The sequence below is a fragment of the Gracilinanus agilis genome, chromosome 2 (assembly GCF_016433145.1).
Source record: "Gracilinanus agilis isolate LMUSP501 chromosome 2, AgileGrace, whole genome shotgun sequence".
Taxonomy (NCBI): Eukaryota; Metazoa; Chordata; class Mammalia; order Didelphimorphia; family Didelphidae; genus Gracilinanus; species Gracilinanus agilis.
In genome coordinates, this window is record NC_058131.1 from 404,441,646 (window position 1) to 404,458,913 (window position 17,268).

General features: G+C 37.5%; 1 protein-coding gene across 1 annotated transcript in view; it reads left to right on the forward strand.

The window, feature by feature from the left end:
* Window positions 1-17,268, forward strand: part of SIL1 (SIL1 nucleotide exchange factor) — a 294,004-nt gene that overhangs the window by 181,629 nt on the left and 95,107 nt on the right. The window contains exon 5 of the mRNA XM_044664561.1: window positions 11,958-12,078. Coding sequence (XP_044520496.1) covers window positions 11,958-12,078 — 121 coding nt within the window. The remainder of the gene's footprint in view (window positions 1-11,957; window positions 12,079-17,268) is intronic.

The following is a 17,268-nucleotide window of genomic DNA, read 5'->3' on the forward strand; positions in this document are numbered from 1 at the left end:
ATCCCTTCTAACTTTCTCAGAAGGGTTAGATAAGAGTTTTATGTCCCAATGGATAGTATAGCTACTCTTCCCTCTCCGGGTTGATTACACTAAGAGTAAGGTTTGATTATTACCTCTTAATGCTCTCTTCCTCTCCTTCTTATAATAGTATTTGTCCCCTCTCCCTCCCATGCCCTCTTTGTGTGTAATAGAATATCCTATTTTCTTATTCACTCAAGTTTCTCTTGGTGTCCCCTGCTATTCACCCCCTCTTTCCCATCCCCCATGTCATCTTAGATTATTTAGTGTTCCACCCTCACCCTGTGAATTATTCTTCTGATTACTATAATAGTGAATATTATAATAGTGAATAGAGTTCACTACAGAGAATTATACATAACGTTTCTCTACATAGGAATACAGATAATTAGATCTCACTGAGGTCCTTAAAAAGGCAAATTTAAAAATTATAAGTTTTCTTTCTTTCCCCTCTGTATCTTATTTACCTTTTCATGTTTCTCTTGATTTCTGTGGTTGGATATCAAACTTTCCATTTAGCCCTGGTCTTTTCTGTGCAAATACCTGGAATTCTTCAATTTTGTTGAATGCCCATACTTTCCCTGGAAATATATAGTCAATTTTGATGGGTAGTTGATCCGTGATTGCAGGCCCAGCTCTCTTGCCTTTCTGAATATCGTATTCCAAGCTTTGCGATCTTTTAGCGTGGAGGCTGCCAGATCCTGTGTGATCCTGATTGGTGCTCCTTGATATTTGAATTGTCTCTTTCTGGCTTCTTGTAAGATTTTTTCTTTTGCTTGGAAACTCTTGAATTTGGCAATTATATTTCTGGGTGTTTTCTTATCTGGATCGAATGTCACAGGTGTTCTATGAATCCTTTCAAAGTCTATATTGCCCTCTTGTTGTAGGACTTCAGGGCAATTTTGCTGAATAATTTCTGTTAGTATGGAGTCCAGGTTTCTATTAATTTCTGTTTTTTCTGGAAGACCAATTATTCTCAAATTGTCTCTTCTAGACTGGTTTTCTTGGTCTGTCACTCTCTCATTGAGATATTTCATGATTCCTTCTATTTTTTCAGTCTTTTGACTTTGTTTTATTTGTTCTTGTTGTCTTGAGAGATCATTAGCTTCTAATTGCTCAATTCTAGCCTTTAGGGATTGGTTTTCAGCTATAATCTTTCGGTTTTCGGCTATGATGTTTTGGTTTTCAGCTATAATCTTCTGGTTTTTGGCTATAATCTTCTGTTTTTCGGCCATAATCTTCTGGTATTCCTTTTCAATCTGGTCATTTCTGGTGTTCAATTTGCTTATCAGTTCATTTGGTTTCTGAGCCTCACTTTCCAATTGCAAGATTCTACCTTTTAAACTGTTATTTTCTTGCCAGATCTCTTCCATTTTCCTCAAAATCTCAGTTTTGAACTCTTCCTTAACTTGTGAAGAGTTTTCCTTATTTGAGGAGGGTCCAGATGCTTGTTTGTTCTCCTCCTCTGTTTGCTTGGTTGTCTGGATTTTCTCTGTGTTAAAGTTGTCGAGTGTTAAACACTTCTTTTTCTTGTTGTTAATCTTTCTCTTCTGAACTTCCTGAGACTGGATAGCCATCGTTAGCCCAGCAGCTTCTCAGGTTTATCCTCGCGCTCAGGGTCTGTCCGCGGTCTTTTGGCTCCTGAGGTCTGAGTTCTGGTTTTTTCCAAGGTCAAGCCTCCTGGTGGACCCCCTTGCTTGATCCTCTGCTGGAGGTTTCTTTACAAGTCTCAGGGCACTGCTTCCACAGTTGTATACCCGTCTGCATTAGTTCCCCACTCAGGGTTTCAGAGCTTTAGCTCGTGGTTGTGTCTGCCTCCACCCACGCCTCCACCCGAGCCTGCTCTCTGAGCCCGCGTTTTGCTCCCGCGCTCAGAGTTTGTGTGCTTTCTTTAGCTTTTTGGGGTTCTAAATCTTGCTGCTCTCAGGAACAGGCCCCGCAGCTGCCAATGACTCAATGGGTGCCCCAAACTTGCTCTGTTTCTTTTTAGCTGGCTTAGGCGCTATAGGTGTTGTGTGTGGAGGGGTGGTTGCTCAGCCTGCGATTTAGTGAGAGCTGTTTCACCCCTTTATAGCATGGAAATGCCCCGATTCCATGTACCTTCCATGCTGTGCCCTGTTGTGGGGTTCCTCCGTTCGTCTGGACTTGTTTTTATGTCCCCTTGAGGAGTTTTGTGTGTTTCTGTCAGGAGAGGTTAAGAGCTGCTTCTTACTCTCACGCCATCTTAACCCGGAACCACCCATGACTATTCTTTTCTTAAATATGCTTAAATTGCTGGGTTTTACCATGTCATTCTCCAACTCAAAACCTAGGGAGATCCTTTTGCATTTAAAGTCAAATATAAACTTTGTCCCTTTTATCTACTACTGTGAGTGCTCTCTCCCAATAAGTTAGTGCCTTTGTTAATTGTGTATATATTTTACATATAATTATATGTGTAAATATTATTTTTTCAGGTAGAATATAAGATTCTTAAGGTCAGAGACTTTAATTTTTGTTGTATTTTCAGTAATCGAATAATTGGTTTTATCATCTGAGATAGGTTGAGATGTTCTTTGTTGATGTTCTTTAAATAATAATGAGTAGTATTAGTGTTAAAATGGTAGTCTAAGAGGGGAAAATTAGATGGCGTCAGAGATCCCATCCAGCTCTCAAGTTTTTTGTTTTATGATCAGTTTTGGAGGGGTAGTCAGAAGAGAGACATGCCAGAAGACTGCTGATTAAACTTTGAATTGATTCAATAATTTTGGAAAACAACTTGGAATTATGCAGGAATACTTACAAAACCTTCCCTTTTACTCAAATTATAGATCTGGTACTATATCACCAAGAGGTTGTTGTAATAAAGAAATGTGTAAGGACAGAATTCTTTTTCAAAAATATACATGGTAACATTATTTATGATAATTTTAAAAAGTTCGAATCAAGGTATGTGTCTTAATAAGAAAATAGTTGAGCAAATTATGGCATAAGAATTAAAGGAATCCTTTTTTCCTTTGTTCTTAGTCATTTCAGTCATGTCTGACTCCTTGTGACCTTATTTTGAGTTTTCATTGCAAAGATACTGGAATGGTTTGCTATTTCCTTCTCCAGCTCATTTTACAGAGGAGGAAATTAAGGCAGACAAGGTTAAGTGACTTGCTCAGGGTCACCCAGCTAGTAAGTGTCTGAGACCAGATTTGGATACAGGAAGACAAATCTTCCTGACTTCAGGCCTGGTACTCTATCCGTTGTGCCACCTAGATGTCCTTTTTTGCCTTAAAAAATATAAATATGAAAATCACTTTAAAAGACTTATGAAATGATAAAGAACAATATATGTGATGACCACAATAATGTAAGTAAATTCAAGGTAGAGTGGCTACACATTTTTGCTTAAATACAGCTTGCATTCTGGTTGGTCAGCTGGCTTCCAGGCTCTCCTCTCTCTAATCTATCCTTTGTATATCTCCCAAAATATTCCACATCTCTTTTTTATTCAAAAGCTCTCAAGGTATTCCTGTTATGTGTAGGATAAAATAGAAACTACTCAGTCTTATATTTAAGGCCCTTTACAATCTTGCTCTAAACCAGGGGATGGCAATGTATGGCTCTCGAGCCATATCTGACTCTTTTGATGGCCAGATATGGCTCTTTCTGCAGGAGCCATAAAGTCAATTTTTTTTCAGGCGCTGTTACAGGAGCGCGCACTGTGAGCACTGTACAGCTCTCACAAAATTACATTTTAAAAAACGTGGCGTTCATGGCTCTCACAGCCAAAAAGGTTGCCAACCCCTGCTCTAAACTATCTTTCTGATGTTATTTCAGATCATTTCTTTTGAGTTACCCCTGTTTCTTGCCTTACTGGACTGCTTGCTGTCTGTTTCCTAAACCTGGCATTCCATCTCCACCATTGTGCATTTGCAAAAGCTACTCCTCCACATCCTTCTTGGAATGCACATCTTTGTGGACTCTTCTTCTAGATTCCATTAGAATCCTTAACTCCTCTTAAGGCTCAGATCAATTACAACCTCCTCTGTGAAGCCTTCCTCAAAATAGTTATTCCTTCCATATCATGGAGGTCAGAGGTGTGGCACCCCAGAGATCTGAAAAATCCACACAAAATCCACATACCAGACAAGTCTAAATTTTTTTCTTTTTCTTTTATGGGGTTTATAATGCCTTATTGTAAATTTTGGGTGAAGTATGCATTTCAGAATGTCTAAACTTTTTCTGTGTAATCTGCTGGCCTTTATGGGGCTTTCACAAAACTCCCCCCCAACTTCCCACTTAATTTCTTATGCCAATCTGTGATATAGTGAAACCATGATGTGGAAAGTTGCAATATGAAAGGGATAGCTATACTTTGTAATTATCTATTTTTGTATATGTTGTATATCTTAGTGAAATGTGAGTTCTTAGAGAGCAAGTAAAGGTTTTTCTGTCTTTGTAACTCCATCTCTTAGTAGACAGCCTTACATGTAGCATGTACCTAATAAACGCTTCCACTGAATAGAGTGGGAGCTAAAAATGCCCAATAGGACTTTTGTAGTTCCATTGATCATTTCCCTGTTGGATGCTTCCTCAACTACGTAGAACCAACCTCCGTTCCTAAAGGGGAAAGCCAACTTCATTGGCTTTTTTTTTTCTTCTAAGACCCAGTTTTTTTCCTTTCTCTCTGATTTTCTTTCTCTATAACTTGTAGGTCTTTTCTCTGCCTTTGTTTTTTTTTATATGAAATTTATTCATTTTAATTTATTTAGAATATTTTTTCGTGCTTACATGATTCATGATTTTTCCCACTCCTCTTCCTTCCCCCCTCCCGAGCTGACAAGCAGTTCCACAGGGTTATATATGTATCATTGTTCAAAAACTATTTCCATGTTATTCATATTTGCAATAGAGTGAACTTTTAACATCAAAACCCCAATCACATCCCCATCAAAACACGTGATCATATGTTTTTCTTCTGCAATGTTATGATTACTGTGTATTGCTCTCCATTGTATTATCTCCTTTAAATACTTCTCTATTCCCTTTCACTCTGTTCTTCCTCACTAGTATTTTGCTTTTTGCCACACCTTCCCCACTTCCCTCCCCCTCTTCTTTTGCTTGATCTTCCACTTCTCTGTAGTGTGATAGAATTCTATACCTGACTGCATATACTTGTTTTTCTCTCTCTGATCCAGTTACAATGAGAGTAAAGTTTAAGCATTGCCTTATCCTCCCCTCTGTGAATTGATTTTTCATGCCTCTTTATGTTATATAATTTACTTCATTCTGTCTCTCTCTTCCCTTTTCTCTCAGGGCAACCCTCTCTTTAAGCCCTTGATTGATTTTTTTACATATCATTCAAATGCATACATATTATATCATACATACATATTGTTCCATATCATCACATTTACATATATATATATCATATCATCATAATCAGCTTACTTCTACACTCTTTCTGAGTAAATTTCTTTTATCTTCTCTACAACTAAGAATAATTTTTCAGAATTACAGAAATCTTCTTTCCATGTAGACATATAAACATTTTGACCTTAAAGAGTCCCTTAACTTTTCTCTTTCCTATTTGCCTTTTTGGGCTTTTCATGTGTCTCCTGTTTGGACTTCAGATTTTTTGTTTAAGTCTGGCTTATTCCTCAGGAATGCTTGGAAATCTTCTTTTTGAATGACCCGTTTTTTACTGTTTTGCTAGATAGGTGACTCTGGGTTGTAAACCCAAATCTTTTGCCTTCCTGAATATCATATTCCATGCCTTTCCATCCTTTAATGTAGAAGCCACTAGATCCTTTGTGATCCTGATTGTAGCTCCATGGTATCTGAATGGCTTATTTCTGACTGCTTGGAAGTATTTTTTCCCTTGGATTGATGGCTCTTGAATTTAGCTATTACATTCCTGGAAGTTGTCATTTGGGGATTTCTTTCTGGAGGTGATCTATGAATTCTTTCAATTTCAATTTTATTTTCTTGGTTGAGGATCTCTGGGCAGTTATATTTGGTAATTTCTTGTAATATGATATCCATAGTTTTTCCTCATCATAGATTTAAGGTAGTCCAATAATTCTCAAATTGTCTTTCCTAGATCTATTTTCTAGGTCAGTTGTTTTTTCAATAAGATATTTCATATTTTCCTCTGCTTTTTTCATTCCTTTGATTCTGCTTTATTGTTTCTTGATTTCTTGTGAAATCATTAGTTTCTAGATGGTCAATTCTGATTTTTAAGACCTGGTTTTCCTCTGTCAGTTTTTGGTTCTCCTTTTTCAATTGGCCCATTTCTTATTGCATCACTTTCATTTCTCTTCCCCACTTTTCCTCTGCCTCTTTTAATTGGTTTTTGAAGTCTTTTTTGAGCTCTTCCAGACTCTGTGTCTAATCCATATTTTTCTTTTGGACTTTGCATGTATTTCTTTTGCTTTCACTGTCCCCTTCAGTGTCTGTATTTTGCTCTTTGTCTCCATAAAAATCCCTTAGAGTTAGGTGCTATTTTTGTGTTGTTTGTTCATTTTTCCAGTCTAATTATAGGTAGGCTCTATTTTCTGGGGAAGTTGGGATACCCTCTTAAATTTCAGTCCTTCCTTGAAGCTATTTTCAGCTTATTTTCTGGGCTACTAGTTTACCAGATAGTCTGAGGGCTGAGAGCTCTGAGACCCCCCTTCCCCCTGCTGATTCAATTGAACCTTGAGTTTCTGATATCTTAAAGATTTTCCTCAGACTTGGGTGTAAGCTTTTGATCTCACTCTGAGCTTGATCATGTCAGAGGTTGATCAAATTCTAGCCCCAGGCTTAGGCTTAAGGTTTTGGTCTCAAAGTGTTCTTGATTCAATCAGGCACACCCTTGATTGCCCTGTCCTAGAGCTCTGCCCTTAGTTTTGGGCAAAAAGTTGGGGGGGGGGCTCCCCTTGAGGACTGTATCCTTACCCCAAACTGTGGATTATGTCCTCATCGAAAACCCAGATTGGAATTCCTGGATGCCCTCTGGGCCCACACAAATCAGCCCCCTTCAGCCAAGATTGCCCCTGGCAGGGACTCCAGACTTCTTCACAAGTTTGAAATTTCAAGGGGTGTGAGTTGCCTTGGACTACTATTTGCCCAGGGTCTGAATGTTATCTTGAATTTAAGTTAGGAACCTGTGAGAGCAGATGTGGGGTGGGGTGGTGGGGTTTTGGTTTGCTCTTGCCTTGCTCTTCACTCCTTGCTATAGCCTCCTGCTGGCTTTGCTCTCTTCTCACCCCAGTGCCCCAGATGTTCTCTGCATACCTTTTGGATTTTTCTTTTCTTTTTTTAAAAACGCTTACCTTCTGTGTATTGGCTCCTAGGTGGAAGAGTGGTAAGGGTGGGGGTCAAACCCAGGGTCACACAGCTGGGAAAGTCTGAGGCCGGATTTGAACCTAGGACCTCCCGTCTCTAGGCCTGACTCTCAATCCACTGAGCTACCCAGCAGCCCCCTAGAATTTTCTTTTCTTGAAAGTTGTTTCATTCTATCTCCTTGTTGGTTCTTCCATGCTTATATTCATTTTGTGGCAATATTTTAATCTTTCTTGGAGAAGATTTTTGTGGTGGCATGGAGCTGCCGCTCTAGTTACGCCTTCATCTTGGCTTCCTCTGCCTTTGGTTTTTATTGATTTCTTGGCTTTGGATGGTCAGGTAACTTGCCAACTTGGGTAGAAACTTACTGGGGTAGAAATTATATTATTTCTTTCCAAGTTGCTACTACCATGAATTTTTTTGTTTTATTTTTTTTTTGTTTTGTTTTAAATGACTTTATTCTGTATTTTTATGCATACTATTTAGTTCCTTCCTCCTGTGGTAAGTCATGAAGGGAATACTTCAAAAAATTATTTATTAAATTAATTAATTTAGAATATTTGTCCATGGTTACATGATTCATGTTCTTTCCCTCCCTTACCCCCTTCCCCCCTCCTGTAGCCCACAAGCAATTCCACTGGGTTTTACATATATCATTGATCAAGACCTTTTCCATATTATTAATATTTGCAATAGAGTGATTGTTTAGAGTCTGCATCCCCAGTCATATCCCCATTGAACCATGTGATCAAACAAAATGTTTCTCTTCTGTATTTCTAGTTCTTTCTTTGGATGTGGATAGTGTTCTTTCTCATAAGTCAAAGGGAATACTTTTGAAAATTTCCACCAATAAAAATTCTTATTTCTGACAAGGAGTTTCTTTGGCCAGCATAGAGCAACATATTTTCTTTTCCCCCAGTGGGTGAGAGGATTTTTTATTTTTCTAGCACAGATCATGCTCTAATAGAATTAGGTAGTTTTTATTCCTCCAACATACAAGGCTTATTGATTCATGCAAGACTATGTACAAGTACTATTACAATAACATTTGAGAAATTATATATATATGTGTGTGTGTATGTGTGTGTATATGTGTATATATATGTAAAATCAGCATAAAAGTTAATCATTTAATAGTTTTTAACTAATACAATTCATTTTTTGTTGATTTTTTCCCTCACCAGTGTTGAGAGTACAGAAGGTGCTTCTTAAATATTTAAGGTTTTATTCAGTGTCTATGTCAAGATGGTTTTCATTGATTTGGTAAAATGGCTTATAATTGGGAAAATAATGCTGCAGTTATGGTATAGCATTTATTGCTTCTCCATTCTTATATATTTTCTCATAATTTCTAACCACAGGAATGCAATTAAGAGAAACTGAGTCTCCAAGTCATAAAGAAATAGGTTTATTCAAAAAGGGCCAGTCTCCCAATAAAGTCAGACTTCTTTTTTGACAGAGATACATTTTTAAAGAGAACAAAAGAAGGAACAGAAAAAGCCCCGCCACAAACCTGATTATAAACGTGAAAATGTGCCACATTCTTGGGTTCTGGGAGTCTTTTTGTCTCCTTTGGAGCTGTGATTCCTATTTGTAATTTTGCAACATTCATTTTTTTTAAAGATAGGTTGTTCTTCCTGTTTACATTTTTGACATCATCATTGTATATACCAGTGATGGGCAAACTACAGCCCTTGGGCCAGATGGGGGTGGGGTGGGCCTGAAATGTTCTATCCTGCCTTGCAACATTATTCCTAATCTGACAAATACAATGAGTAGGATACAATACAATGAAACTTTGAAAGAGTTGCCTTAGAAACAGACTGACAGATGAGCATTTCCTTTCCTTTGGCCCCCTCTTTAAAAAGTTTGCCCATCACTGGTATATATTATTGTGTCTACTTTATTTTTTACTCTGCATCAGTTCATATAGATCTTTCCATACTTCTCTGAAAAAGAAATATAGCTCCCAAAGGAGATATATTGATTGGGAAGGACCTAGAAGGGCTGGTGATGAAGAAACACAACTAGCGACCTCCTAGGGCCAGTTAAGCACAAAAAACCCCCGAGACTATAGAAGAACAAATTTATTTAGCTTATGAAGGTTACGGTAACTGATAGATAAGCTCCACAGGATCCCTGTCTCTAAAAAACCTTAATATCCACCCACTTTTCTATGCTCTCACTGGGACACTCTTCTCAAGCCCTCCTTAACAGCTTCCTGATCTATCTAGGCCCAAAACCATGACTGCGTTGCTAAACTAAATATCCCAGATTGCCTCTAAAAGGCTGAGGAGACAGAACTCACAGGTGGATTGAGTCCTTTCCCTAGCCTGGGGTTGGTTTACCTTAGCCAAATTGCCACAACCAGATTGTTCACAGCACTTCAGGGAAACACAGATATCCCAGGAATTCCTCCAGACCCAAGAACCTCCTACTCTTTCCACAAAACTAGTTAGTTCCCAGGAGTTGGTGGAGCAGCTGTTCTCCCTTCCAGCTGAGAGAGAAGGCCAATCAGGAGTCACAGTTTTTCCCAGTAAACTCCCCAAACTCCCTTCTGCAGAGCTCTCCCTTCTAGAATCTTTTTCCCAGGGTTTGTGGCTAAATTCTCTTTTCCCCCTCTTAGAGACAACCTTTGCATTTTTTCCTATCCCTTATCCCTTATCCACCTCCATTTTCATTTCTAACAATACAATAATATTCCATTACATTAATGTACCACAGTTTGTTTTGCTATTCTCTAATAAATAGACATCTACTTTCCCCCAATTTTTTGCTCACGCAAAAATGCTGCTACAAATATGTTGGTGTACAAAGGTTTTTTTTTTTGTTTTTTTTCTTATCAGTAGTCTCCTTGGGGTATAAATCTAGTAGTAGAATCTCCTGCTCAAAGTGTATGGAAATTTTAGTTACTTTATTTGCATAATCCAAATTATTTCTGGACTGGTTTCATTGACTAGTATCTATAATGTCATAATTTGCCTAACTTCCTACAATCCCTCCAATATTAACTATTCCTGTGTTTTGTCATTTTTGCCAATTTGCAGGGTGTTAGGTGAAACCTGAGCTATTTGAGTTGTATTTCTCTTATTACTAGTGATTTCAAACATTCTTTAATATGGTTGTGAAGTCTTTGAAATTCTTTTTTTGAGGACTAGTTGTTCATGTCCTTTGACCACTAATCTATTGGAGAAGTGTTTTTGGTCTTATCTTTTTATACCATGGATACCAAATTTAAATTTGATCAAGATTTTTTCCTCATTCTACTACTTCCCTTCTTAAACTTGGTACATTAATTTTGTTTTTGTTTAAATATTTCAGTTTTATTCTTTGGTTAAGAGTATTTATACAATGCATCCATCTCTCTCTAATACAGCAAGAACCTTAATGAGTTAGGTACTAGAAGATGAATTGACAGCAATGTGGCTATCCATGATCTACATAATAATACTAATTATTAGTAATTATTGGAAATGCTTCTAATAATCATCCTCACTTGAGAAAGTTGTCCTAAGGGTCTTTCATTCATTGCTTTGCAAAATACACCATTCTATTTCCTCTTCTACCCCATTTTTGTGATTGGTAAGCAGTTTCTTAGCAATGAGGTTATGGAGTCCATGTCTTTCCCTAGCCTTTTAATGAAGACAGAGGATTGGCCTCCCCTTTTATAGATAATGAAGATAAGTCAAAATAAGAAGCTGGCAGAGACTGGAGAGAAACTAACAAGGCCCTGTGTAGTACTTGTCCACTAGTTCCCATTAATATGTACGTAGGGTCAAGCTAGCTTGGGAAGATCTTGCTCTAGTACTATTTTTTTATTTTATTATCCTTGGCAATAACTCCTGCAGCCCATCTTCTCAGCTCTGGACCCTTCCTTATATTTCCCTACCTGAACTGCTCTGCTTGCTAACTCTTATCCCAAACATGTTGATTTCTGCATCTCTGCTTCTGCCTGGAATAGCTTTTGCCTCTTTTCTACCAATTTGTGTCCTAAACTCTTTTCACGTAGCCTCCTTGGAGCTAGCAATCCTTATAATACCAGCCTCACCTGTATTTACATCTCTGGAGCACTTAAGTATTCAATTTACAATATCTTATTTTCTACTTACTGACATGTTGCTTTGTAATTGTACTGAAGTTATTTTGTATTCTGTATATATTTTGTTTTCCTAACTGGATAATAAGCCCCTTAAAAGAGGCACCACTGTTCTTTTTCTTTTGTGCTCTGCTACAGAAGGTTCTAGTACAGAGCTTCTGAGCTTTAAGGCATGAACTGAATCCTATTTTTTGATAACTAATTCTAATAAAATTCTTCCAATTAGAGCTTAGCTCTAATTGGGGGAGATTGGCTGTACGTTGATTGTTTCAGATGCAGTCTCATTTATTTCTTAATGTGAGCATGGAGCCACTGGTATGTTTGTAGGGGAGAGAGGAAGAGCTTGTTTAAGGTTGCATCTGGAGGACAAATATCTAAGGAGTCAGGTTTTCTTAATGCTTAAATTCAGCTTGTTTAGCTCTGTAGTGGATGAGAGCCTCTCACTAGCAGAAGCAACCTCTTATGTCACAAGTTTGTGTGGTTAAAATTTCTGTCAGGGCTGGTCTGAACCCTGGTTTAATGTAGTATCCCTCATTTTGGCTTTTAGGTCAAGCTGTCCCTGCTGGTTCCCATGTGCGCCTGAATCTGCAGACTGGAGAGAGAGAAGTAAAGCTCGCAGATGGGGAAAAATACCAAAATAACTTGAAAGAGCAAAAAAAAGGCCAAAGGTAAAGTATGAGACCCAAGGGGACCTGGTTTACGGTGTTGGCTTCTGTAATATTTCTGACATTAACTGTAGTAATATTCCTTAATTCAAAGTACAATAAAAAGCCTCATGAATTCAGTACTCACTGATTTGGAATTTGTGTTAAAGCAGCTAGGAATGGACTGAAGTTTACCTTTGCACTAGCATCACAAAGTAAATGAATAGCTTGAGCAAGATTTTTGGAGAAGGGTTTAACCTTTAACAAAACACAGCTGTTCTTAAGAACTTAAAGATGATCTATTTGCATCCCAACAGTTAATGAGCTGATTATAGATGAGGTTTATTTATTCATTAAAGCAGGTTTAACAGCCTCTATATTTTTTAAACCAGTATTCTTTTTTTAGACAGCAAAAAAATATGCATTTAAAAAATTATAATTTAGAATTTTCACTAATTTTAAAAAAATCTTGCTTTTGTACAAATGAGAGTGGCTTTATGTAGTATAGAAACTAAAGTACTATTTTAGCAGTTTAGCTTACCTTGTTTAATGTTTAACATCTGGACAATTGGGATAAGAGCACTTGTACTATCTACCTCACACAGTTGTGTGGAAAGCCTTAAAGCAATATTTAAAAGGGAACTATATCACATTAGATAACTTGAATGCAAATAATTCAGCTTTACTGTGTCCTTTGTATTTTGAATGAACAAATTATCCTTCTACAGTATGTCTGTCCCCTTATAGTGCATGTCTGTATGTGTGCATGCACACATGTGGTTAACATAGTGACATGTTACCTGAAATGGGGATTTTTATCATTATTATCATCCAATACCATTTGTCTTTTATTCTGCAGTTAACAACACTATAGCCTCCCCTAACCAGAAAAAATAATTTTATTTTTCCCCCAGTTACTTTCCTCAGTTGGATAATTGATTTGGTTTTGTAAGCCTATTCCAAACTTTTCTCCTTTTGTTCCCCACCCCTTTCCCCTTATAACTTGTATCCAGTAACTTTGTCTCCTGTTTCATTGACTAGATTGAGATCATCTGAATTAAGCTTTTTCACTAGCATTTATTTAATTCTCTCTGGTCATAGAATTGGCATCTCTGCTGTCTTCTAATCCTGATCCTTCTACTTGTGTGCCATCATAATCCTATTGTTTTCTGTCTCTTATATGACATTTTGGCACCACTATTCATCTTTCTCTAATTCATCTTCATTTTCTCTTTCCACTATCTCCTTCCCATCAGCCCTCAAATATTATGTTTTCTAGTCCTAAAAAGCCTGTCCTATTCAGCCATAACTCCATCTTTCTTCTCCCTTTCATTTTTAAAACTTCTTTAAAAAAAATTTGCACATGCCCAAAACTTCCTTTCTAATTAATTGACCCTGTTTAATCTGATTTCTTCTCCCATTACTCTGTTCATTCTGTGTTTCTTTAATCACTAATCACTAATGACCTCTTAAAATGACTAAATCTTAAGATTAAAAAAAACCACCTTTTTCCATGACCTCTCTGAAGTTTTTGACATTGTTGTCAATCTTCTCCTCCTGGATACCTTTTCTTCTCTTGGCAGAAGAAACATCATTGTCTCTTGATTTGCTTTTCTTTGTATTTCTCTAACCTCTCCCGTCTCCTTGTCTGGCTTTTCTTCCAAGCCTCCTCTTGTGGGTTTGCTATTACAGGGTGTCACGTTAGTAGTCTTGTTTAGTCCCCCTAATTTCAATAAAAAATTATAAACAGATGGATACCCAAATCTCTGCCTTTCAACCTGATCTTCTGAGCTCCAGACCCACATTTTCTTATAAGACATTTGTTCCTGCATGTTTCCCTGGTACCTCAGACTGCATCTGAAACTGAGCTGCTTATCTTCCCCTTAAATCTACTTTTCCTTCTGACTTTATTGTTTCTGTCTATGGTGTCACTTTTCACTGTCTCTCCTAAGTTTGTATCTGTTAATAATTCTTCTAGTTTACCTCTTATATCAAATGATATTGAGTTCTTCTTCATCTTCATCTTCATCTTTTCTTCTTCTCTTCAACATCTCATCTATGTCTTTTCTTCTCATTTCCTATTGCTATTACCCAAGAACAGGACCTCATTATTACCTTCCCTCAATTGTTTTCTGCCTCCTTTTTTTTTTCTCCTTCCATTTATCTATTCATAATATCACCAGAATAATGTTGTTATGCAAAGGTCTTTCGTTCTGTTCTATTTGTTCAGACATCTTCATTGGCTTCCATGGAAGCCTTGGAATTAAAATTCAGTCCCTTACACTTGCCATTCAAAACTCACCACAGTTTTGTACGAGCTTACTCTAGTTTACTCTCCACAGCAAACTCTTATTCTCTCCTCCTGCTCTCTCATAGCCACTAGCTCCTTACCCTTTGAAAACCCAGTGCCATTTATAAGGATGTTACTGGTATCCAGCATTTTGAATTGCATCAGTATTTTATTTTTGAATGGATACCTTTTTAGTCATGTACCATTTTGAAGCCTGATTCTTCTCTGAGGGAGCACAGCAATTCTCTGATTTTCACATGTTCATTCTCTGGCACTTTCCCAACTTTGTTTGGCTTTTAAAGCCCTTTATAGCTTTGCCCCCTTTTTGATTTTACAGGCTTTTTATACCAAATTCTCTGTGACACTGGCCTTATTGTTCCTTGGACAATACATTCCATCTCTTCACTAGTTGCTGAAATGCCCTCCCTCCTCATTTCTGTTTCCTGGTTTGCTTCAACTTGCACTTAAAAGTCACACCTTCTGGATTGGCAAGGTAGTTCAGTAAATAGAGGGTCAGGCCTGGACATCCTGGGCTGAAATCTGGCCTCAGATACTTCCTAACTCTGTGACCCTGGGAAAGTCACCTAATTTACCTATTACCTAGCCTTTACTGTTCTGCCTTAGAATGGATACTAGGTATTGACTCTAAAACAGAAGGTAAGGCTAATAAAAAAAAAAGTCCCACCTTCTACAGGAAGCTTTTTCTAGTCATCTTTAGTTTTAAAGTGAGACTATCCCTGTTTTATCCTATCTAAATCCTGTTTATTAGAAATATTTATTGTCTCTCTCTTGGACAATAGTGCAGGGCTTCTTTTCCTTGTGTCCCCAGACTCTCTCACAGTGACACATAGAGACACCAAATAAATACTTGTTGCTTGTTGTGGACTCTAGAACACAAAAACAGGCTGAGGAAAGAGATTGTGAGTAAAGTAGAAACTGCCAAGACTCATTCTTGCTGGCCTTTCCATTGGTTCCACTAGTGGGTCTTACTACCTTTTCTACAGAGAGTTATAGCAGCAGCTCTTGATTGAGAGCTCTTGACGTGAGAATCTCAAAGTCCTAGACCCCTGACCTTGAATATTTCTGGCCACCCCTTCAGAGGAAGCCTCCTCTTTGGGGTTAGATGTACCAAACTCTAAAGACCTGGCTGCATTCTCTAACTTGTTTCTTTTCTACACATTCCCTTTAAAGTTTCCTTATGAACACTTCTACATTATTGTATTACTCGTACTCTATACAAAGTTATTCTTTTGTTTGCAGACAAAAGTCTTTAATAAGTAATGGCTCACATTTACAAACTCATAGCATTCAAATAAAAAAAGGAGCTAGCTTAGTTATATAAAGAAGTGCATCACATTTTAGGTATCATTTAAAAAATCAATATTTCCTTCTAATATTTTCTACATTTAATTTTAATTTTATTTTACTTCTCACATGAAAACAAAAATTTTTTTCACATTCATTTTTTTGAGTGCCAAGTTCTTTCCCTCCTTGAGAAGGCAAGCAAATTAATATAGATTATACATGTGCAGTCATGCAAAACATTTCCATATTAGCCATGATGCAAAAGAAAACATAGACTAGAAAAAAACCCAAGAATAATAAAGTAACAAAAAGTATGCTTTGATCTGCATTCTGACTCCATCAGTTCTCTCTCTGGAAGTGAATAGCATTTTTCATCATAAGTCCTTTGGAATTGTCTTGTCTTGGATTGTTGTATTATGCAATATTTTCTAAATTTATAATGCAAGCCTCTATAAACATTAACAGAGAGAAACAGTATCATAGAAATATCACAAGAAATACCAACGGAACTTACTGCCAGTCAAATAACATTAATCTAGTTAAATGTATCTTACATGGAAAAACCTTTCCATTTATCTACCAGTTTTGACATTTTATAGGAGTTGTATTCAGAAAGCAGAATAGATATCAGTTTTCTTATAGCAGCCATAGAGGTATGTCGCTAGCAATTACCATTCAAAGTATAGATCAACAGGCACAGTAAGTGCCTACTGTGTGACAGGCACTCACTGAATTAAATCCTTTGGATATAATGTGTGACAAATAGCAGTCTGTTTTCATGGTCTTATGGAGAAGACAAAATGCCAACTATGTACAAGTATGACCTATAGGCAGGAAAAATTGGAGACAATCAACAGGAGGAGCATACTAGCATTAAGAGTGAAGAAGAAGGGTGCAGCTGTGTAGCTCAGTGGATTGAGAGCCAGGCCTAGAGACGGGAGGTCCTAGGTTCAAATCTGGCCTCAGACACTTCCCAGCTGTGTGACCCTGGGCAAGTCACTTGACCCCCATTGCCTACCTTTACCAATCTTCCACCAAGGAACTAATACACCGAAGTTAAGGGTTTAAAAAAAAATTAAAAAAAAAAAGTGAAGAAGAAGGAGCAACTAAATGGCTCAGTGAATAGTGAGCTAGGCCTGGAGATGAGACGTCCTAGGTTTAAATATGGCCTCAGATACTTCCTAAGCTGTGTGATCCAGGGCAAGCCATTTAACCCACTTGCCTAGTCCTTACTGCTCTTCTGCCTTAGAACTGATACCTAGTAACTGATTCTAAGAGAAAAAGGTAAAAAAAGAGAAAATAAGAAAGTGTTTTGTAGAAGGTGGGATTTTAAGCCATAGAGGGAGAGAATTCCAGAGCTGAGGGCCAGTGAAGCAAGGTAGTGTGTATCTTCTGGTAGGAAAGGTAAGGAGCCCAGTCTCACTGGACTGTAGAGTGTATGGATGTAAGAAAACCAGAAAGATAGGAAGGGACCAGGTTATGAAGTACTTTGAGTGCCAAACAAAGGGTTTCATGGAGGTGATAAGGAATCAATAGGGTGTATGGAATAGAGGAGTGACCTATAGTCAGACATACTGCTTTAGGAAAATCATTTGATAGCTGATGAATTGAAGAGGGAA